Raw genomic sequence first — 23,335 nt, 5'->3', positions numbered from 1 at the left:
ATGTGATTTGAAAATATAAATATCTGTGATTTCAACTGGTGACACTAAGGATTTCTTCTGCTCTGGTTAATGCCTATATTCATACTTGAAGAAAATACTAAATTTCAGTTTAGTGAAAATAAAGAAGTGATTTTATTTACGTCCAAGTTGATGGACTCCCCTGATTAAGAATTCCTGCTCTAGCAGATGGATTTTTAGTTGTTTGGGGAGGTGTCCAAGGCACAAAAATGGACTTCTCTAGCCTCTTCAGTCCACTTTTGTTTGCTACGTTTGGAATCTTTTTGGGGGGCAGAGAGATTGTTGTGAGGCAAGATAGGGGATCCAATGATCTGAATTTCAATTTCCTCATCTGTGAGATGGGGGGTGGTTTATAGATTAGTGGTTCCTAAATGTCAGTTTGTAGCAGGTGACCAGGTGCCTGCACAAATTACCCAGGGCTGGGGAGGGGCACTGGTACAATTACTGCAGACTTTCCCCTGGAAATTCGGGTTTGGTAGATCTGGGGTAGACCCAGCAGTCTGTATTTTGAACAAGCAGCTCTCTGTAATAAAGGTTTTGCTCAGAACTGCTCAAAGTTTAGATGCGTTTAGATGTGTAAGAGTCATGGGAGAACCCATTGAAAATGCAGACCCTCCTTTATTTTTAACAATCAATGTCAAAAAAAAAAAAAAAAAAAAAAAACAATCAATGTCATTACAAGGCCCAAATGTTCGTCTCTCCCAAAATAGTGTTGCTCTTTCCCATCATCACTATCTGACCTTGATCACTGCCTGTGGTGGGACTCTCTGTCTGAATGCCCCCCCTCCGCCCCCACTCTTTTTGGCTTGGTCTATATTACTCTATTCTCACATCTTTTTTCCTGTCCACACTGGGACCCAAGTATTCTGAGTTTAGTATTCTAAATGTTCCTCTGGCTGCTTGCGTTGCCTTTCTGCCCTGATATAAGTGCATTAAACATCACAAAAGGTGCTTAACCGAGTGGAACAAAATGGGATGTTTGTGCTTGGAGAGGGAGCTCCACACAGACTGCAGCTTCTAAAGCAGGAAATTAAAAACTTGAGAGGGAATCAGAGATAGAACTATTTGTTATGGCACAGAAGCGAGTTTTCGAGAAAATGCGGCAAGCTGAATTAAAGAGAGCCAGGCGAGGGCCCTCTGCCATATAACCTACCCTGAGATTACTTGTATGATTTTCATCCTGAATTCCTCTGCTAGGCCTGAGGACAAAGAAAACCGATGAATGTCAGTGACCAGCCCCTGCTAGTCTCCCAGGCCAAGCCCACGCTCCTGTGTGCCTTAATGATGAGAATGGTACGGTGAAAGCCACTGTGGTATGTACTTGCTGGCTGTCCTCTGCCTTCATTGCAATAGTCCTTGAATTCCACTGGGAATCCATGAAATTCCTGAGCAGGTCTTTGATGTGTTCCTTCCGTGTGCTAAACCAACTCTTCTATCCAGTGATTAGAGAAAATCAAGTGCCAGAAGCCAGTCCAATCAAAGTACTCCTTGACACTTCTACTAGAAATTCTGGACAAAGATTTTCTGTCTTGGTGTGAATGGTGTGGTGCACACATGTGAGGTCTATAGCTTGCCCTATGTTGTGGATAATGTCAACACATAGAAGGAAGCTGAGAGAACTGTAGAGAAATGGAGCTGGGATCCTGCTCAAACTATGCCTGTAGCCCACCCTACCACAGGACTTTTAAAGAACAATGCATTCTGTTTATTGTTTAAGTCAATTAGAATTAAGTTTTCTTTTACTTAATGTTAAAAGTGTCTTAACTAAGATGTTTATAGCTCACATTTTTTAGTTATCAAGGCACTTTCTCCATTGGCAATGGTGAAGCCTAACATCAAGCTATGAGATAGGTTAAGTATGCTTGTCACCTCCATCTTATTCCCTTGATTCCAAGACATCTGACGCCCAGTTCTGAGTCTTTCTCATAGCATAATGCTGTGCAGGGTAACATTCATCCTGGTGAATTCCAGAAGCACAATGTCCTATGACATTTTATTTGTCTATCTCACAGCAGTTCCCCATACCACGTCTTCTTTTTAAGTAAAACCCATATTTTCACTTTCTTTTCTATCCTCCCCTGTATCCTTCCCTTATGATCCAATTTCGGCTAATTAAACTTAAGTGAAGTCCCTTAGGGGATGCTTTGAGGCACTCCAGGCAAAGGGCTTTTTTTTTTTTTTTTTTAAGATTTTATTTATTTATTCATGAGAGACAGAGAGAGAGAGAGAGAAGCAGAGACATAAGCAGAGGGAGAAGCAGGCTCCTTGAGAGGAACCTGATGTGGGAATTGATCCCAAGACCACGGGATCATGACCTGAACCAAAGGCAGATGCTCAGCCACTGAGCTACCCAGGCGTCCCAGGAAAGGGCTCCTCCCGTTTCCTTCTTTGCTGTCCTCACCCATCCTATTTATGAATACTGCCATGATGCTGAGGGCCATGGCAGCCACCCTATGAAGAGCATAAGGAAGTAAGCCAGTTTGCCACGGGTAGAAGAGATTGGTCTTTCATGACACCATGGGACAGCTGAATCAACACCAACAACCTTCCTCCAGAATTCTGGTTGTGTGAGAGAAGTTACTCCTATTTGTTTAAGCCATGCCTAGTAAAGTTTTCCAATGTTTATAGCCATACACACTGGTGCCTGGAAAAATTAGGCAAATTTCCTTCGAGGGAAGGTATCTGGCCAGTATGAGCCAATATTTCCTTCAAAGAAGATAGATGTATTCAAATCAAAGCACAGGAAGCTGTGAATTTGGCAGTTAATGTGGCTACCACATGGTGTTCTCATTTCTGTGCTGTCCTCTTGGGGGCCCTCAAGCCTACAGTGGTCTCTGTGCTGTGGTCAACACTGCATCCTTTCCTCTTTCAAGGGAGCTCTTAGGTATAAGCTTGTAATTACTAGGCCAGTTACTCAAACTGTACCACCATTAGATAAGTTAGTGAGAATAATGCTGTGCTCTTCTCTGAGATACATTCATAGTCCCTTTAAGGGCTCAAACTACTCTTTTCTCTCATTGAGATACCCTATCTGCTTCTGAGGTCCACAGAAAGCAGGCAAATATTTAAGGTGAAGAAAAATAGAGGGATCCCTGGATGGCTCAGTGGTTTAGCGCCTGCCTTTGGCCCGGGGCATGATCCTGGGATCGAGTCCCACATCGGACTCCCTGCATGGAGCCTGCTTCCCCCTCTTCCTGTGTCTCTGCCTCTCTCTCTCTCTCTGTATGTCTCTCATGAATAAATAAATAAATAAAATCTTTAAAAAAAGAAAAGAAAAATATATACTGTGGTGGGTTAGAGAGACCTGTCCTTTGGATTAGAACCTTCTAATATCTTAACTGGTTGTCTATTAATTAGGGCTGCTTTAAGTCATGTTCTATCTTTTATTGAGAGTCCACCTTAGTGGACTGTTGGCAAAGTGGTACAGAAATATTAAGTTGCATTGACTAGAGCTTTAAAGCAACTAGGGAAGACCAAAGAGGTCCCAAAGCCCATTTCCCAATGGAGCGACGTCTCCCAAATCTGCTTTATATGTTTGTAGACTTATTTAGCCATACTCTTCATTACTGAACACTTGCACCAACTAACCTATTGGACAGAATGAACATTGATTTTTGTGAGGGGGAACCAAGAGCTCTACCAGAGCTCATCTCATAGGGGAAAACTCATAGATCCAACCTGCAGAGAGTTCAGTAAGCCTTTGGCAAGATTTCATGCTGGCTCTATGTGGGCTCAGTTGCTTTTCTATGCTCATCAGAAGGGGGACATCATCAATTTTGGCAGGTGTGGCTTGAAGGGGATGCCATGGGTGTCTACTGTGGAAAAATCCCAAGGTCAATATCCTACACCAGTATCTATAGAGATTTTCCAATGTGGTCTATCCAGAGTCCTGGAAGCAACCACAAAGGGACAGTTGAGTGGCTTTGTTATAGATACCAGATGACTGGTTTTATTTCAGAGGCAATTAAATTAAAATGTTTATTAGAGTGAAATTCCTCATCCTGTATTTCTTTCTGACAGTCAGCCTTCTGAAAGACGTGAGAATCCTTGTAATGTATAGGTGTGGACCGAAACACTTTGAGGTGTGGGATGATGGTGTTAGGAATCCCTAACTAATCCATACTAGTTTGTAGCACTTGATCTGCCTTAACTCTTGAACAGAAATATCATAGGTGTCTAACTCCTTTTCAGTCTCATTATTATTGAATGTAAAAAAGATAAACAGCTCAATGAAACAATAGATATGGCTACAGATGGTATAAGCAGGAATTGCCCATCTAATGCATACATTACAGAAAGATTCATTTAATCATTCATATATCAAATATTTATTTAGCATATATTATGTGCCAGATAGTGTGTTTGGACTACAGAAAAAAAAGAACAAAGACATAGCTTCTGACTTCAAGGTTGTCTCAGTCAGTTTGGGTTGACAGAAAAGTCAAGATAATTGCAAGATCTTTTACAATCAGGATTATCCTAACTGGGAAAAATTAATGCTTTTTGTTCTCCTTCAGGTCTTCCCTTAACCTTTACATCTATCCCAATCAGCCCAGATGTTTTTCTGCTTTTCGTTTCCTTTTCTATTTCCTTGATTTCTCTCCTTTATGTTTCCCCTTTGAGATCATAAGTCTAATTTTAGTTCCCAATCATTCTTTAATAGGGATACCAGTCTAGGCAGCCTATGTTTGAGGTTTTTGCTCTCCTGTGATATGTCATACTTAATTAACTGTCACCTTCACTATTAATATTAACTGAGATATTAATTTGATGAATTTTAATTTCTCTTAATCATAGCATCATTTTAATCCTTCATTGGATACCTCTTTAAAATGATGCATGGTACACAGTGCACGAGAGACATATTAATAGTACATTAAAGTGTTTTTAAAAAACTCTTTAGTAATTGAATGTTTTCTCAGTAAGAATATCTGTTCCTTGAACAGGTGTAGGCACCCTGATTCCTTTGTTAGCAAATGGATGTTTTGTCTTGATCACCTCCTGACTCTGTTTTGCACTTTCAAATGAAAATACTTTCACATTTAAGAAATGTTTCCTCTCCAGAAGAATTCTCCAGGGTCTGCTGCATTATCTGACTGGTGAGGGCTCTGTGCTATTAATGGAGGGATCAAAAATATAAATGTGAAGTTTTGGTCTGTTTGGTAGCAGAGTCTGTAGAGAGCTGGTACCCAGGAGGAAAGAGCTGAGTCTGAGGGTAACTGCACTATCAAAAGAAGTCTGATCTATTTGCAGACTGTTTTTTTTCTTTCTTTTCCTCTTATTCATTAAAAAAATTTTTTTTTTTGGTTTTTCTATAATTCCTACTGCATCCCCCTCCACCCTCACCGTTGTCCCACATCCTTCCTGTGCATCCCCACCCCTCTATATACATTGAAATACTGATAAAGGTGCCCACTGACTGCCTCCCCCAAGCCCCCACATCTTTGAGATGTGATTGGCACAGAGATTGAACCTGACGCAAGGGGCACCTGGGTGGCTCAGTGGTTGAGCGTCTGCCTTTGGCTCAGGTCGTGATCCCAGGGTCCTTGTATTGAATCACACATTAGGCTCCCTGAAGGGAGCCTGCTTCTCCCTCTGCCAGTGTCTCTGCCTCTATGTGTGTGTCTCATGAATAAATAAATAAAATCTTAAAAAAAAAAAACCCTGATGCATTTTTAGGATGAGTCCCACCGCTCTAGTCCAGTCACCTGGATGCTGGAGACCCAGGAACAAAATCATTCCTGGATCCTTGGTTCTAATGTGGGCAAGTGATGTTGGATAATGGCTGCTCTCAGGCCTTCAGTTCCCTCATGAAAGGGAGAATGACAGGAGCTCTCTTTCCTTCTTAGTCCTTGAATCATGGCAGGGAACATTTTGAGCTCAGAAGGCCAAGAACTCAGGGAAGACAAAGACAAGTATGGTCACACAGGCGGCTGGGGCCCACTCACCTCCAGGTATACCACCCAGGGCATCACCAAGGTGGCCACCAGCAGGTCTGCCACGGCCAGGCTCACCACCAGATAGTTGGTGGTGGTCTGCAAAGCCCGTTCCTTCAGCACGGCCACACACACCAGACCATTGCCGAAGATGATGGCCAGGATGAGCGCGCAGTAGGAGAGGGCATAGTAGGCATGTGGACGGGCCCGGCTGGCACCTGTGGAGTTCTCTGCCCCACAGGTGGAGTTGATGTTTCCACTCAGCTGGCTCAGAGGCGTCATGGCCCAGAGGGAGAAGAGTGACCCTGGTGGATTTCCTGGGAAGAGACAGAAAACAATGTCGGTAAAACTTGATTCTTGGGAGATTGGCTGCTTTGGTACATTTTTATGTATTGCTTCAACAAATACTTATCAAGCACTTCATACTATTCTAAGCACTGGAAATACAGCAATGAACAAAAGGGATACACATTCCTGCTGTCATGTTGGGGCCCACTGGGGGAGGAGAGTACAGTAAGAAATAAGATAAACAGAGGATGTAGTATGTTTGATAATAATAGGCATTTTAGAGAACGATAAACCAGAGAAGGAGGTAAGGAGATGGGAAGGATTATGTGTGTATGCGTAGGATATCTGAGGGCAATTTTTAATCAGGGTATTCAGGTAGCCCTTGCAGAGAAGGTGACAACTGAGTCAAGACCTGGAGGACATGAGGAAGTCAACCATGCAGGTGTCTGTCCAAGCAGAAGGGATAGCAGGTACAGAGGCAGGACAGGCTGGTGTGTGGAAGGCAGCAGGGAGACCAGAGCGGCTGGAGGCAAGTGAGGCAGGTACAGAGTGGAAGGGTGTAAGACTGAGAGATTGTGCAGGGCCATTGAACGAGCTGTGCTTGGGCTCTGAGTGAGACGGAGAGCTGTTGCAGGGTTAGGATCCCAGCTCTGCCACTTGCCACTGTTGGGCCTTAAGCATGTTACCGCACCTCTCTGAACTTCATTCTCCTCCTCTGTAAAGTGGAAGAAATAATGGAATCCATCCCACAGGGGTTTTGTGAGGATTAAGTGAGCTATTACATATGTAAGACAGTGAAAGGTATGATCCCTAGAAAGCTAAGTGTGATCTCTTTTTCTATACTGGTCTGTTTCTCTTATCTTGCCATTCCTCTTGCCTTATTTCCTCTCTTCTCTCTTCTATTGTCCCCATTTGCCTTTTCCCATGCCTCCCTCTGTCTCTTCCTTTAGTTTCTTATCTTTCTGTTGTGTCTTGTGTGGGGCATGGTAGGTGTGGGATGCTGACTTGAGAAAGACTCAAGAGTAATGGAATATAGAGGCAGGGCAGTGGTTTTTATATTTAGGGAAAAGTCCATGTGTGGAATTTTATTTGAAACCTCCTAATTTTAAAATATTGGTACCAATTAAAGAAGTGTTTAAACCCTATGAAGTCTCTTCTCCCCCCACCCCCCAAATCCCACATCCATAGGCCAATGGCCCATGACCATAAATTTTAAACCTCTGATGTAGCTCAAAGCTCTCACTTTTCAAATAGAGGATTTGAGACCCAGAAAGATGAGTAACACATCTTAAGTCACAAAACTTATTAGGGGCAGAACTAGCATGATTTTTCCAAAACTCTCCTTTGGCATCTGAAAACCATAACAACTGTCACGTCACTATCCCACTAGGATGAACTAATCCTCAACCTGTGAGGACTTTGGAGTTAGGATGGGAAAGGCATCAGAGCCCATCAGCTGCCTCTGTGACACCAGCCTGTTGGGGCCAGCACTAAAGAAGGGACTCTGGGCTCTTACAACCAGGTCTGTGTGTGTCTGGGGTAGGGGTGGCGGTGGGGAGGGAAGTGACAAAAATCACCATGTCCTGTAGAAATATATGGAAATGCCTGTGCATTAAAGCCTTGTGTGCTGGTAGAGGGGCTCCTGTCCTGGCATCTGTGCTTTAAAGGGTCCCACTCTGGACCCCCTCTATTATATCCTCCCCATGGGATAAGGTCATGCCCTCCCACAGTGCCAAGGAGCAGGTCCACCAAGAGTCCATACTCTCATTCTAAACCACACTCTGGGCACCAAGATCACATAATTTTCTGCCCAAACTGCATGGAGTCTGTTTCCAAGGCACAGATCCTAATCTGGATCTGTCACCCTGAGGGTAGACTGTGTCATTTGTCTTTGATGCCCCTGAGCTCAAGAGGTAGCTCTTTGGGGGAGCTCAGATGAATAGCTTGGGCACACCCTGAATGGCAAGGGAAGAGGATGGAGTCCCTGGGGCAGGATTTGGGGTGGAAAGTAGCTTCTCCTGCCCTCTCACGTTTTGTTTTGAACTCTTAAGAAACCCAGGAATCATAATTTCAAACCTGGCCTTCCGGATGGTTACAGAAGTATATTTTTCAAGGCAGGAGTATTAAACATTTTATTCACTGGTTTGTTGGCTATAACTAAAATACTTAGACATGGAATATATGGGCCTCCATGGGAACACTTGCTCTAGGCCCTGGCAGAGGCAGAGGCTGGCTTGGTAGCCAGGATTTATTCTCAATCCTGGTATCTGAAGCTCTCCTTTGGTGAGGGAATTGGCCTAATCATGTATGTCATTTTGTGCCTCATTTTGAATAGTTTCATCCTGGAATGTGAAAGTGTTAAAATGAACAAATGATTGTAAGGGGCTGACTTGGAATGAATTCAGAGAATTGTTTTAAAGAAAATTGTTCTTTATCTTGGCACACTGTTTGTACTCAATATATTTTAAAACATAATAATAGTTTTTGATAATAATTATAATTTTCTCATTATTTGGAAAGGGCAGCTGCTACCCCAGAGATAGCAATGCTGCTGCCAAGAGCTTTTTGAAAAATACAATGGTTTCTGATTGTTCAAGGATATTTCTACCTTTGAGGCCAGCTCAGACCCAGAACACCTTTCTTTCTGCAACTGGACCAGTTAGGAAAACAGTGGCTGGAAATCAATCTTTCATGGAGTCTGTAGTTGGCTAATGATGGCTTGGGCTCATCTTGCCTGTCAGGTATGATGGAAGCAGAAAACCTTGGGATATTTGTTACCATCTTAGACTTTTTAGTCTGTTGAGGTTTGACAGCTACTTAAAAATAGTACAGGTCTGTGTCAATGACTAATTAAACAAAAGAAAACCCTCAACCCTGAAAATCAGTTGTGTGCCTGCTGTTGGAATCATAATTGCATGGATTTCTGACTTAATATTATTTTTGCTTTGTACCGTCTCTGGTCTTAGGTTCTTTAGAGTAGAGGGTGGGTGTAAGTCTTGGTTGTCCAAGCCGTTCCTGATGAGTTTGTGTGGGGGATGGAAGCAGTAAGTGAATGAGATGCTGGATTGCTCTCTGCCTCTCAGCTAATTGTTTCAACTTTCTCCCTCCTTAGACCTTTCTTTCTTTCTTTCTTTCTTTCTTTCTTTCTTTCTTTCTTTCTTTCTTTCTTTCTTTCTTTCTTTCTTTCTTTCTTTCTTTCTTCTTTCTTTCTTTCTTTCTTTCTTTCTTTCTTTCTTTCTTTCTTTCTTTCTTCTCTCTCTCTCTTTCTTCTTCCTTTCCTTTCCTTTCCTTTCCTTTCCTTTCCTTTCCTTTCCTTTCCTTTCCTTTCCTTTCCTTTCCTTTCCTTTCCTTTCCTTTCCTTTCCTTTCCTTTCCTTTCCTTTCCTTTCCTTTCCTTTCCTTTCCTTTCCTAGCATTGCTTATGTAACACAGAGCTGGGTTGGGCTTTTTCCTCTCTTTCCCCCTCTAATAATTATATTACCAGATAGCAAACTTGTTTCAGGTAGGAAGAAGTGGGAAGCCTGGAGAATTTTAACTTAATAATTACTCTTTAAGTAATTCATACAGATAACCTGGTCTCCTCATCAGTAAAATGAGGATATCATGTGGACTCCATGGGGTTATTCTGAAGATCAAATAATATTATATATGTAAAGTCTTGGCACTACTGACAATTTGGGCTGGATAATTCTTTTGGGGGGCGAGGGGACATTGTCCTGTGCATTATAGGATGTTTAGCAGCATCCCGGACATGTAGTACTCACCTTCACCCAGGTTGTAACAACCAAAAATGTCTCCAGATATTGTCAAATGTCCTTTGAGGGACAAAATTGTTCTTCCAATTGAGAATCCTGGCTCTAACATAATGTCTGGCACAAACACTTGAAGTACTGTTGTTTTTATTTTTAAAGGGAAAGTGGGAATAAGTGAAGGGGTCAAGTAAGCTACAGTTGCAGAGTGGCTAATGGACTTGGAAATTAGGAGGTTACTTGTGACCTCAGCAAAGAGTGTTAGTAGTTAAGAATGGATGGGGGGGCGGACGGTGAGAAAGTGGAGAAGGCAAGGACTAGAAGATTATGGCTGGTCTTATTCTTTTAAGATTTATGATACATAACACTACTTACAAATTTTAATGAGCCTTTGAACTTCTTACAAAGTATTGATTTATCTTGGTCTTTAGAGTTTATTCTAGCATCTCTGAAAGTGAGTGCATAATTTATTTTAAAAAGCAGAGGGACAGAGAGTGGTCAGGTCCCTATCTGCAGTGACATACATCCTGCTTCACTGATATTCAATCCCTTGGTGCTGAGGGACATTCTGCCTGGAACATTTGTAGGGCACCTCCTCGGCAGTTGGTTCCATATCAGGCGTGTTAGGAAGATACTCATTAAGGTATACCAGGTTTTTTATTTTTTTTATTTTTTTTATTTTTATTTTTTTATGATAGTCACACAGAGAGAGAGAGAGAGAGAGGCAGAGACACAGGCAGAGGGAGAAGCAGGCTCCATGCACTGGGAGCCTGATGTGGGATTCGATCCCGGGTCTCCAGGATCGCGCCCTGGGCCAAAGGCAGGCGCCAAACCGCTGCGCCACCCAGGGATCCCCGGTATACCAGGTTTTAATGATTTGTTCCTCTTCCTTAAGTATTGAATTAGGCAAAAAACTAAACACTGTAAAGCAAAGACACTTGAGTTCTCAATCTCCTTCTGAAGACAGTAGTCACCATCTCTTCTGTTTTCTACTGTGTACCAGGCACTAGTGCTTTACATTATTATCTCATTTTAATATTTATAGCAGCCCTTGATATCCCTTTTTTATAGATTAAAAAACTGAATCAACAAGAGGTTCAGTAACTTTCTCAAGAGTATAAATGTATAGGGACACCTGGGTGGCTCAGTGGTTGAGTGTCTGCCTTTGGCTCAGGGCATGATCCCAGAGTCCGGGGATTGAGTCCCACATTGGGCTCCCCGCAGGGATCCTGCTTCTCCTCTGCCTATGTCTCTGCTTCTTTCTGTGTGTCTCTTGTGAATAAATAAATACAATCTTAAAAAAAAAAAGATTATAAATGTGTAGGGGGCTGTATTGAGCCTAGCTTTGATCTTGGGTCGCCTTAAATATCAAACTTGAAGCTTATTCAATGTGTCTGTGTTGGGGGTGGACATTGATGTATGGAGTCGTTTCCAATTAGAGATGATTTTTCCTAACAAAACACCTTTTTTTTTTAAAAACAAAACAAAACAAAACAAAATACCTCAATAGCAGGGTTCTATGACCAAATCTTCATTTGTGTCATAGAACCCGGTCTTTTGCCACCAATTACATACTGACCTCTAGTCTGCAAAGCTTTTCTGGTTCTGGGCTTCAATGCAGACTTGCTAAATTGTCTGAAAAAGTTAATAATTAGAGCTAAATTTTATAATCATTATCATATTTAAACCTCACAACAACCTGATAAAGGAAATAGGTGTTATTAATACTCCCATTTTGCAGATGAATAAAGTAAGTAATAGAGAGGTTAATTATCTTACTGGGGTCATACAACAATAAATGATGGAGCTAATTCAACCCAAGATCTATCTGTTTCTAGACCTTATGTTCTTAACTACTCCACTATTGGGGTGAGGAACAAACCTGAAATGGAGACTCATTTTTAAACCTTGCTTTTTCAGAGCACCTGACCAAGCTCAGTGAAGTTAATGCAGGTGCACACTGCACATAGAAACAGTGGGAGTTACATTGTCATTATTATTAGAGGTAGTCTTTAGCATTTCTATGGCACTTTATTCTTGAAAATTGCTGTGTAGTTCCCTTTTTTTTTAAGTTTTTTTTTTTTAGTTTAGTTTCCTAATGAAGATTCACAAATCCATTAAAATACATAGCAAATTTATATATTTGAACGTATTTACAAAGACAAACCATAGCTGGCCAACGAGATCCAGTAACTAAGGTTATATACATTTCTTCTATAATTAAACCTGCCCCATAAAGCAGAGAATTCCCACTTTTCATAACAACTTTGATCACCAAGAATTTTATTATTTTAATCAGAGATAAAATGGGAACTCAATGGATCAATCAATAAGCAAATATTAACCAATGGCAAACTTCAGTGCATTAGATATTGAATTTAATAATGAATAAGATCTATTTGGTATTTGCTTTAATTCATATTCCATAATAAGCAGCCTTCTTTGTAGATGCTTTAATATCAGGCATTCATTTGGATACTATTAGTATTTTCCTTGCTTGACACCCCTGCTCACTACTAACCATGCAGCCCTTTGAAAGTGTTCAACTAAAAATAAACAAGAATCTGAGCAAAAATCTTTTTCATATCATTTTTGCTTCTCTTAGGCTACAAGAGATCCAATGGTGTGTCAAGCAGTGATTCTTCACTCACCCAAGGACAGACATCTTACTGACCTTTTAGTATCAGTAAGCAAAGGGCTTCCCCTATAAAGTGCAAACAGGCATGCAGATTGAGTTTAGAATCCAAGTTCCACTTTGTTATTGCTGCTTTATTATTTGTGCGTGCATTTTGATAGTGTTCGATTAAACTAAATGCATGAACTGGAACAAATGCCTAATTGCATCGACTTCCATTGACCCAATAAGCTACAATAAGTGATGAAAGTCCAACAATTAAAAAACAACAATACCCTCAAAATCATATGCTATTATTAATGAAAACATACACAATCATCATCTCAAGTACTGCATATCTCTGTTGGGAATAATTGGATTCTGACTTGGAAACAGCCTGACTTTAAATAGACCATTGAAAACAGTGCCTCTCCAAACCCTCAGCCCTGGATTACCAGGATGCTAAATTGGGGAGTTTAAAATAACAGACCCTTACAATTAAGTAAGACCCTTAAGGGGAATACAATCAACTTCCATACAAATCCCAGGGATAGTAACAGCTTTTTATTTTTCATCTTTTAATTCTGCCTTGATATAGCTTCTAGAGCCCATGAGGATCTAATTTTGGGAGAAAAAGAGAAAGAGAACAGGTTTCTATTGTTAAAAATGAGGAAAAAATGAAAACAGTTTCCTCAGGGTTTCAGGTTTTTAAATAAGAGGGGGTACAGAGTTTTAATGCATATTCTTAGAGAACCACAGAACCCCAAGCTGGTTAAATAACCTTCCAGGAAAATGCTGTGTATTAAATTAGAAACAAAAAAGCAAAATTACTTACCCTGAAAATTTCTTCTGATTTCTGGAGACTGTGGAGTTTAGCACCTCAGCTCCTGCAGTCACTTACTGACAGCAGACATGCCCAAGCAAAGCAAACTTTGTCTTTCCAAGGACACAGAAACTGTGGAAATGAACAGAAAAAAAAATCACCCATTTTTGCCTCTAAGGTGAAATCACTTGTGGGCTGCTCTTACAGCTTTCCTATTAGACCTTACTGCATGCTTCATAGCTGCTTTCAAATTCATGCGTTTTCTCTAGAGGATTTGGGAGGGACCCTAAAACTGGTCGGTGCTTGGGTCAGCCCTTCAGAGGCACTGTCCTTGGTGCTGAAAGCGAGGTACCGCAGGCACAAGCAGGATCCGTTTTCTATCGCTCTCCTCTTTTCCCTCTGAGCCTCTATCTGCTGCGTGCTATGCTTTTTTAGTACATGTGTGTTTTCCCCCCAGTGCTCTTTTTATCCCACTTATTCCACTGTCTTTCTTTCTGTGCTTTAATTTCTCTTGAATAACTCCAACCTTCCTCAGCTTAATTGCCAGGGCAGCTTTTGGTGGGTGTAAAGATGATTGGTACAGAAAAAGCAACAGATCAACAAATTGATACCACAAGTGGTTAATATAAATCCGTATAATTTAAAATACAATTGACAGAATAATTGAACTTGGAGGTGTAAGCCTGTCTGGGAAAGAAGGTTAAAGGAAATATATTACAGTGGAAGCAAAACCGAGGCATGGAATATAACTGATAATAAAGATGAGATAAGCTTAATACTGTGAGAAATGTTAAATATTTGTTTAACAGCACTCCTTGCATTCAAAGAACTTTACAAAAACATTTACCGATTCATTTTCACTGCTCTTCTGGGGTATACGTGAGTAAGTTTTCTTAACTCAACTTTAGAACTGGCTGAAGTGGGGGGCAATTAAGGGCAATGTCAGTAAGTCAGTTTCTGAAGCAGCCCTAGAACTTAATCTTACTATGGTCACCTGTTCATATAACATCTTACCATGGAACCCTACCTATTCCCTGTTCTCTTGTTTTTGAGTTCTTCTTCCTTCAGACAGGGTGGGAATTCTTTCACTCCTTTCTCCGCCAGCAGTGGATGTGCTTGGCAGCTGCTGTGCACACTGTCATGGGGAAGCTAGTCCAGGTTGATTATGTTGGAGACCTCTACTGGCTGAGAAAGAAGCAGCAGCAGCAAGGTTTAAACATGGCTCTTGCTAACAACCACATTAAATGAGCATATACTATTAATCGGTCATTTTGATGCACTGTCTTGTTTAATTTTTTCAACAGTCCTAAAAGGTAGGTACTATTTTTACATCCCTAACTTACAGATAGGAAAGCTGAGGCTTAGAGAGGTTAAAATAATTTTTAAAAGTGGAGCCCAGATTTGGATCCAGACGTCTTAATTCTGGAGCATGTTCTCTTAACCACTGTGATATAATTCTTCAAAAGGTGAAAAACTGAGATTTCCCAGGAGACTGACAATGTGTCATAGAGAATAATAATTATAATGACAAAAATGATGATATCATTGATACAATATTTGTATGGTGACTTAGAATTTATAAAGCATTTTCTTTTTTTTATAAAGCATTTTCTAATTCATATTCTTGTCTGCATCTTACATAAATCCTTATGATGCCCTTTTTACATAGGCTGTTATGGATTGAACTGCATCCCTCCACCCCCCCCACTCTCACCCCAAATTCATATATTAAAATCCTTAGACTCAGAATATGACTATACTTAGAGATAAAATTTTTGAAGAGTTGACTAAGTTAAAATGGTGTCCTTAATCCAATCTGATTGTTGTTTTTATAAGAAGTCAAAGAGATACCAGGGAGACACACAGAGAAAAGGCTGTGTGAGGACACAGCAAGAAGGCAGCCATCTGTAAGCCAATGAAAGAGGCCCCGGGAGAAACCAAACCTGCTGACATGTTGAACTTGGACTTCTGGCCTTCAGAACTGTGAAAAAATTAATTTATGTTGTTTACACTACCCAATCTGTGGTATATTGTTATGTCATCTCTAGGAAACTAATACAGAGACTTACAGAGATTAGACCCCATATCAAAGGTTGCTAATGATTTACAGTGCATACATATATTATGTGGCATAATGGTCCGGAACATGCCCTAAAACCAGAACTCCTAACTTGAATGTGAACCCTTAGTCTCTTCTTTTGGTTAGGGGATCAAGAGAATATGTACTGTCCAGGGCTGGCATGTCTGATATACCAAATTAGAAACAGTGTGTGAGTAGATTGAAGTAGAGTTGTACTCAAAGTACAAGGTCTTGGGTGCCTGAGTGGTTCAGTTAGTTTGGCATCTGACTTCTGCTCAAGTCATGATTTCAAGGTCCTGGGACTGAGTCCCGCATCAGGCTCCATACTCAATGGGGAGTCTGCTTCTCCTTCTCTCTCTTTCCCTCTGGCCCTAAGCCTGTTCATGCTCTCTCTGTCTCTGTGTCAAATAAAATCTTTTAAAAACCTTTTTAAAAGGCAATCTTTTTTTTAAAAAAGTTCACGGTCATAACTGCTTATTTTGAGTACCATAGTGCCACCTTTGAGGACTCTATGTTTATCTTCTTTAACACTTGAAGATATTGTGTCTAATGATAATGGTGCTCTGATAATGCATGAATGTAGCAAGGAAGGCCACATTTCTGAACTTTCTGTGTTGGGATCCCTTAGTGTATCCCACAGGGCAGCTGTAAGTGTTGCTGGCAAAATTTCCCTCAGCATATTTGTAATGCCTTTTTTGGGCAAAGTTCAAAGGAAGGTAACCAGGGACAAACATTCTAATTCTAAGCAGGAGCAATGGATCGAGGAGTTAACCACCATGCCCAAAGTCACAGATCTAGGCAGTCACCTCAGGCTGGATCAGGTGTCTCTCTGGTAGACTCTCTGACTGCTTTGGTGGATAGAAGGGAATTGGTGTAGGAAATGAAAGGGGGTGGTGGTGAATGAGGTGGTCCTTTCTCTCAGGACATCAGTGTAGGTGAAGATCAGCAATTGCTCCTTTTAATCTGGCACTTTTCATTCATACAACATTGAACAAGTTTAATTATTTTAAGTAAATGGAACTCTTATTCATGATTGGCATTGAAGATTTTGAGATCTGCCTTCTGGGAAGAACTCCAGGACGCCTACAAAACAGACATGCTTGGGCAAAAATCAAGAAAAATGCAGATCATTTTCCTCATCTTCCTTCCAGGAACCCATCTCAATAGCATGACTGGAACATTCTCATGTACCAGCCAACAGTGCTTCATGAAGGAAGTCTTTATCTTTTGAACCTGCAATGGGAGTTTTAGAGCAAGAGTTAAGAGGCGATGGGTTTCTAATACATAGGCATGCTCAATGGTTTTGTTTCAAAGGGAATTGGTGTGAATTTTATGATAGAAATAATCTTTATCATTTTTGTGATTACTGTTCCAGGGTAGTAATTGTTTGGTTTCATCACTGAAATCTTGCTTTCAGCACCAAAGGTCGAGTGCAACATGCCTTTTTGCACCACTTTAAATTTGCACAGAGCTCACCAGCAAGACAGTGCGAAAACCAAATATGGAGGTGTGGGGAGCCAATTTAGAGGGCCTTGTATGAACAGAGGGACATTTTGTTTCCATGTCTCACCATAAGTAATATTTCTCCCTAGAACTGGAAGATTCAATTATGAGGATCTTAAATTGCATGAGTACCTATCTAGCCCCTTGGTGTGCTTTTCACTGGAATCAGACCTCATGTTGTAGAGTGCAAGTTGGCAAATCTGGTAAATGGTCCTGACAGTATGGTTGCTTCTTCTTGACCCCAGCCCCTATTCCTCTCCAATGACACTGTGGTCTTGCCATAGATGAGAACTGTCTGAGAAAGACTTAGGTCTTATATTTGAATTCACTCTGCTGCTATCATGAATTTTTTTTGAAAGAAAAAAATAGCTCAATTCATTAATTATTGGCCAATACAAAGCTTCAATCTTGATTCCCTTCTACCAAAGAATGACAGTAAATAGCATATTAGGCTTCACAACCAGTCAGATTGGTATCTGCTCTGCTTTTTTTTACAGGTACCAGACTGAGGGTAGGGAAGAAAGTGATATTTGTCTTTATATTCAGATCTACTGTTCTATGTACTTGATCCTACTTTCTTTTTTATACCTCCTTCTTCACTTTTCCAACTATTTTCTTCTACCCTGTATCAGATAATCTTTTATTCTTTTACCTTTTCCTCAATTTCTTCCAGTGTATTCTATATTTCTTTTCTTCTTCCCCAAAATTCATATAAATGCGAATGGGGTTGGGGTAGAATTAGAAAATTTCTATCATGATTAACATCACTTGTTAAAAAAGAATTTTGGGTTGATGAATGTGGCAGATTATATTTCTCAAAGATGACCACAATTTTATCTCCCATCCTTCATGCTATTCTGGAATTTTGTTATTTTGCCATCAAGAAGTAGAGTCTTGTTGGTCTTAATTTGTCTTTTTTCTTGAACCTGGCAGGCCTTCGTAACTGCCTTAACTAATAAAGTATGGCAAAAAGGACACTAAATTATTTCCGAGGCCAGGCTATGAAAATACCCCATACTTCCATTGTTTTTGTGAGACATTTGCTTTTGGAACTCAGTCATCATGCTATGAGAAAGCCCAAGGAGGAGCCTACATTGAGAGGAATCAGGATAATTGTCCCACAGACCTGGCTGAGCTTCCAACTGAAAGCCAGAACTAACCTACCACCCATAAGAGTGAGTCATTTTGAAAGTGCCTCCTCCAATCTCCAACTGAACTATCCCAGTTGAGGGCATGTAGAACAGAGACAAACTGTCATGGCAAAGCTCTGCCCAAATTTCAGATTCATGAGCAAAATAAATGTTTTTTAAATTATTTTTTTATTTTTAAGATTCTATTTACTCACAAGAGACATAGAGAGAGAGAGGCAGAGACATAGGCAGAAGGAGAAGCAGGCTCCATGGAGGGAGCCCGATGTGGGACTTGATCCCAGGACTCTAGGATCACGCCATGAGCCGAAGGCTGGCACTAAACCACTGAGCCACCCAGGTGGCCCAAAAGAAATGTTTGATACTATTTTAAGTTAATAATTTTATTGGTATAGCAATAGATAATAGATATACTGAGGCTCAATCTTTCTAGAACTTGTATTTAGTGTTCAGAAAAGCACATCTCAAATTCTATTACATCCTAACACATTTTGAAACAATTACCATTTTGTTATTTAGTGTGTTTTGCTTGAATCTCAGATGCTATTTCTCTGAGAAATTTTATAAAACCTTGTTACTCAAAGTATGGACCATGGGCCAGGACCAGCAGCATCAGCTTCACTTTGGAAGCTGCTAGAAATAGAGAATCTTGGGCCCCATACCAGACTTACTGAATCCAGAATCTGCATCTTAACAAGATGTCCAGGATACTCACTGAAGTTTGAGAGAAGCATTGGTTTGAAGAACAAGCTTGTAAAGCAGATGCAGGTATAGACACTAGACAATCTGCTGTTTTCCATTTGCTTTTATTGCCACCCTAGAAGTCAGGAGGCTTTATGTGTGGGAGGTGAGGGATGAAGGAGATGGAGGACAAGTGTTGCAACAGAAACAGAAATGGCTCGGAAAGTGCAGACCTGGGTCCCAACAGTGGCCTTGAGACTCCTGACTGTGTTAGGCATGTTTCAATTGTTTTACTCGTGGGGATTTGGGACATTACAGGGAATAAGATGGAGAGATAGTAAAGGTACTTTACTTTTTTCATAATTGACAACATTCTATTATAGAATAGACTGTACTTTTCTTGAAGATAATATATATGTTTATTTTGTAAAAATAGTTTTAAAGCCCTTTAGGAATTCCCAGGAGGAAATGTTCTCGGAGATTGGAAATAGACTATTATTATTTTTGCTATAAGTTGAGGTTTGAGTGTTCACACAATATGCCTCTCTTGGGTAAGTGACTTTATAATGGTTTGAACCCTGCCCTAGAGTACAAAGGAGCCCGTTTATCTTCATATCTGATTTTTCAAGATACTCAGCATGTATAAAGTATATCTATAGCCCATCTCTACAGGTTACATTTTCTAATCCTCAAAAATTTAGTTCTCACCAGCAGACAGGACTTGTAGAACTTTGTATGTTAATGACAATAATTTTGCATTCAGCGGTAGCTTTTGTTCCTTCCACACCCCTTAGCAACCTTGCCATTGATGTTCAGATACTACACTGCTATGATTGAAATACGGTCACTTCTAGAGAAAAATAACAGATAATTAAAAATTGGCTGGTTTGAAAAAGGACAAATGCAACCATCAAAACAGGGGTATTTGGTGTCATTAGAGCTCTTGGGAGAGTTAAAAGCTCAAATTTATTGGGATGGTATCCTTATTCCTGGAAATGGTTATTTCCTCCTCTTTCCTACCTTATTTTCTCTTAAGAGAGGATTTCTCTCTCAAACTGGTTTCAACTCTTTATTTCTTAAATATGCCATATAAAAGTGTTGATGCTCATAAAGTTCTGATTATATTAGGGCACTTAGTAGAACCATAACTGGTAGCTTAATGAAGCAGATTGTGGTTATATCCGTCCTGACCACACCTCAGAAATGAGGCACTAGACAATTTCAATGTAGTCATGCTGCCTATGCCTTAGGATTAGAAAAAGAGAGGAAAATATGTGAGTATATTCTCCTTCCATAAAGGCATCCAAGTGTGCTTTCCAATATACAAAGAGCAGAATCAAGTTTATTATTTTGGCTGGGGCTTTGGCAAACAACAGAAAACCCCACTTCTTAAAACTGGACTAAACGATAAGAAGTTGATTATCTCATAGAAGAAATTCAGAGGTAGATGACTTCATACTAATTCATCAGAAATAATTTCTTTCCTTCTTTTCTGCCAATCTTAGCATATGTTTATGCTTGCTGCATGATCACAAGATGGCTGAATCAGACCTAGGTCTTTATATTCTCACACAACATCCAGAGGTGGAGAAAGAGATCTGCTTGTAAGATTGAAGAAGCCTTAGGTCACCTGGGTGGCTCAGTCAGTTAAGCGTCTGACTCTTGATTTTGGCTCAAGTCATGCTCTCAGGGTTGTGAAATCAAGCCCATGTCTGGCTCTATGCTGGGCATGGAGCCTGCTTAAGATTCTCTCTCTTCTTCTCCATCTTCCCCTACCCCCACTGCACTCACATTCTCTCTCAAATCTCTCAATTAGTAAATAAAATAAATAATAAAAAAAAAGATTGAATAAGCCCTGTCCCAGAAGTCCCTCAGCAGATTCCCTTTATGTTTCATTTGCCAGATTTACATCACATGCCCATGCTTGAAACAATTACTGGCAAAGAGATGAGAACACTGCTATTGATAGATTTATCAGGACAATCCTGAGTCACAGGGGAAAAGACTGGATACCTGAACAAAAAATGAAGTTTTGCTAGGGAGAAGAGGGTAGGAAGTGGTGAATAGCTACCCTTGAAATTAAAATGGACCAGCAATGTTGTTAAAGAAAATCACCTAAAACGGTATGAAGAATATTATAGTAGCATTAAAATGATTTTTAAAAGGACAACAATCATGCCATGCCACTCTAATTAATTTCATTATGCAAATTTCATCCTAGTCTTTGTCCACATGTTGTGTACGTTTACATAGTTGAAATCTTCATTTTATAGTCTGTTTACCATGCAAATCATCATGAATAATATTTGTACACATTTCACATTATTGTTACCACCTTTGATGACTAAATTCTCTTTTATTGAGTTTATTTTAATCTAGCTTCTATCATTCGAACTTTTACTGTCATTAACACAACTTCCAGAAAACTTTAAAGGGGATATTTACATTAAACAAACCTGAAGCATGAAGTTGTTATTAGCATGTTAGGAAGAGCAAGAGCAAATAGCTGACTTGGAGTCTGAGATGAAAGTCTTGTCTTAATCCTGCTATGTTTGCTGTGTTCCTTTTGACTGGCTTATTAATCTTTTGGGCCTCAGTGTCCTTTCTTGGAAAAAATGAATTTGGAATAAACAACATCTAAGATCATTTCTAGCTCCCATTGTCTATAATTTTGAGTGCTAAAATCCTCTGAAAAGCATGAGTGCTTGGGCCTCAGGCTAGAATACTGACTTAGTAGAGGCATCAAGACGGAACACTGGTGGCCACATTATGCCAGCGGAAAACTTGGGTTTAGTCAGCTCATTTTCATGTAAAGTGAATGCAAGTACTTTTTCTATAGAGCATGCACTATCCATTTAGATCACAGTGTTCTCACTGTTGTTTTATTTATTTTTTATTTTTTAAAGATTTTATTTATTTATTCATGAGAGACACACAGAGAGAAGCAGAGACATAGGGAGAGGGAGAAGTGGGCTCCCTGCAGGGAGCCCGATGTGGGACTTGATCCCAGGACTCTGAGATCACGCCCTGAGCCAAAGGCAGATGCTCAACCACTGAGCCACTCAGGCATCCCTCTCACTGTTGTTTTACATAAGGATGCTTCATAGTCTCATAGTACTTGTTTTGCCCTTGAAGGGCTTTGAGTTTGCAACCCCTGGAAGAAGGTGAGACTGGTGATTAAATGAATCACCTACCTGCACTCAGCACCTAGTTTCCATGGAACTTTTCCTTTGGAGTATTGTTGAAAGGCAGCTTTATTTGCTCGCAAGATCCAGTGATGGTTTCCATGTTACGCACATAAACACCTTGTCAGGCACCAGAGACAGGTTGGAGAGGATGATTGATGGGAGTGGGCTTGTGAAATCACACCTGCTGTCACAGCAGATGGGGAAAAAAGCCGGAGTAACCTGTGGAATTGCTGATCCTTTTTGAAAATTCACTCCTAAGAACATTATTTTACTTCTTTTACATACTTTAGAAAGAGCCAGTATCACAAACCAGGCTCTAGGGGAGTGCCTACTCTAGGAGTTTTCAGGAGTATAATTTCAATAAAATAGCAAGGAGCCTTCAACAACCAGGTGAACTGGTGTTTGAGCTCTGAGGTGGTGAGGCAACTCTTTTTTTGCCAAGCAAAAAAAATGTCATTCAAACTGCAATTCCTGGCTGGCTGCCCACAGGGCATATAAACTATCCTCAGTGAGTGTTATCCCAGGCCATCCATAGCACTGCCTGTGGAGCACAGAAGGCAACTTAGAGAGAGAGAAATAAAAAAGAGAGATAAAATTGATTTTGTACAAAGCAAACCAGTGAATGGGCAATGGGAAACGTGGGCTATTTACACCAACAGGGAATCCATGTGGACCCAAGGACGTGCTCTGGGGGTCGCCTCTTTAGCTTCATTTCTTGTTGGCTTGGTCTTGCACGACTTAGCATTATATTATCCTAACTTTACTTGATATGCATTAAAAAGTGTATTCAACAAGCTAGTTGAGTCTCCACTATGTTTATGGCACTGTTTTATAAAAGGTACAAAGAAATGTGTTTGGATGGGCCGAATCTGCGCATGTGCTGAACTAAGAAGCAGGGGACAAATTGAACAGGACGGGGCAGCAGGCTACAAGGGACAGGCATCCAGGTAGGATGTGATTAAATCCAAAGGAACTCTACAGACAGCGCTGTGCGTGAGGGGGGAAAGGCACATCTTCTGAGTGGAATAAAACTCCCCAGACAAGCTGGGAATTGATTTGCATCAGTGCTATGTGTGCAGTAAGGGAGAAGGGTTTGAGCTATGCATGCAGTAAGGGAAAATTTCACATCCTAGAGTCCAAAGTCTCAGGCAATTCAGTTATTCACTTAGTCATGCGTGCGTGCATTCATTCATTTGTCCAACATACTTATTGAGCACCAGTTCAATGCCAGGCCTGTTTTAGGCTGGGGGATACAGCGGTTGATCATGACAGACAAATCCCTGCTCTGATAAGGGAGACAGAGAATAA

General features: G+C 40.5%; 2 protein-coding genes across 2 annotated transcripts in view; one reads left to right on the top strand and one right to left on the bottom strand.

The window, feature by feature from the left end:
• The window catches only part of DRD3 (dopamine receptor D3), a 45,755-nt gene extending 31,939 nt beyond the window's left edge, over nucleotides 1–13,816 (bottom strand). The window contains exons 1-2 of the mRNA XM_077884109.1: nucleotides 13,440–13,816; nucleotides 5,967–6,271 (exon numbers count right to left, since the gene is read on the bottom strand). Coding sequence (XP_077740235.1) covers nucleotides 5,967–6,236 — 270 coding nt within the window. The 5' untranslated portion in view covers nucleotides 6,237–6,271; nucleotides 13,440–13,816. The remainder of the gene's footprint in view (nucleotides 1–5,966; nucleotides 6,272–13,439) is intronic.
• QTRT2 (queuine tRNA-ribosyltransferase accessory subunit 2) overlaps nucleotides 1–23,335 on the top strand; it is a 144,202-nt gene that overhangs the window by 83,283 nt on the left and 37,584 nt on the right. The window lies entirely within an intron of this gene.

The sequence above is a fragment of the Canis aureus genome, chromosome 35 (assembly GCF_053574225.1).
Source record: "Canis aureus isolate CA01 chromosome 35, VMU_Caureus_v.1.0, whole genome shotgun sequence".
Taxonomy (NCBI): domain Eukaryota; kingdom Metazoa; phylum Chordata; class Mammalia; order Carnivora; family Canidae; genus Canis; species Canis aureus.
This window is presented reverse-complemented; position numbering and strand designations above follow the sequence as displayed.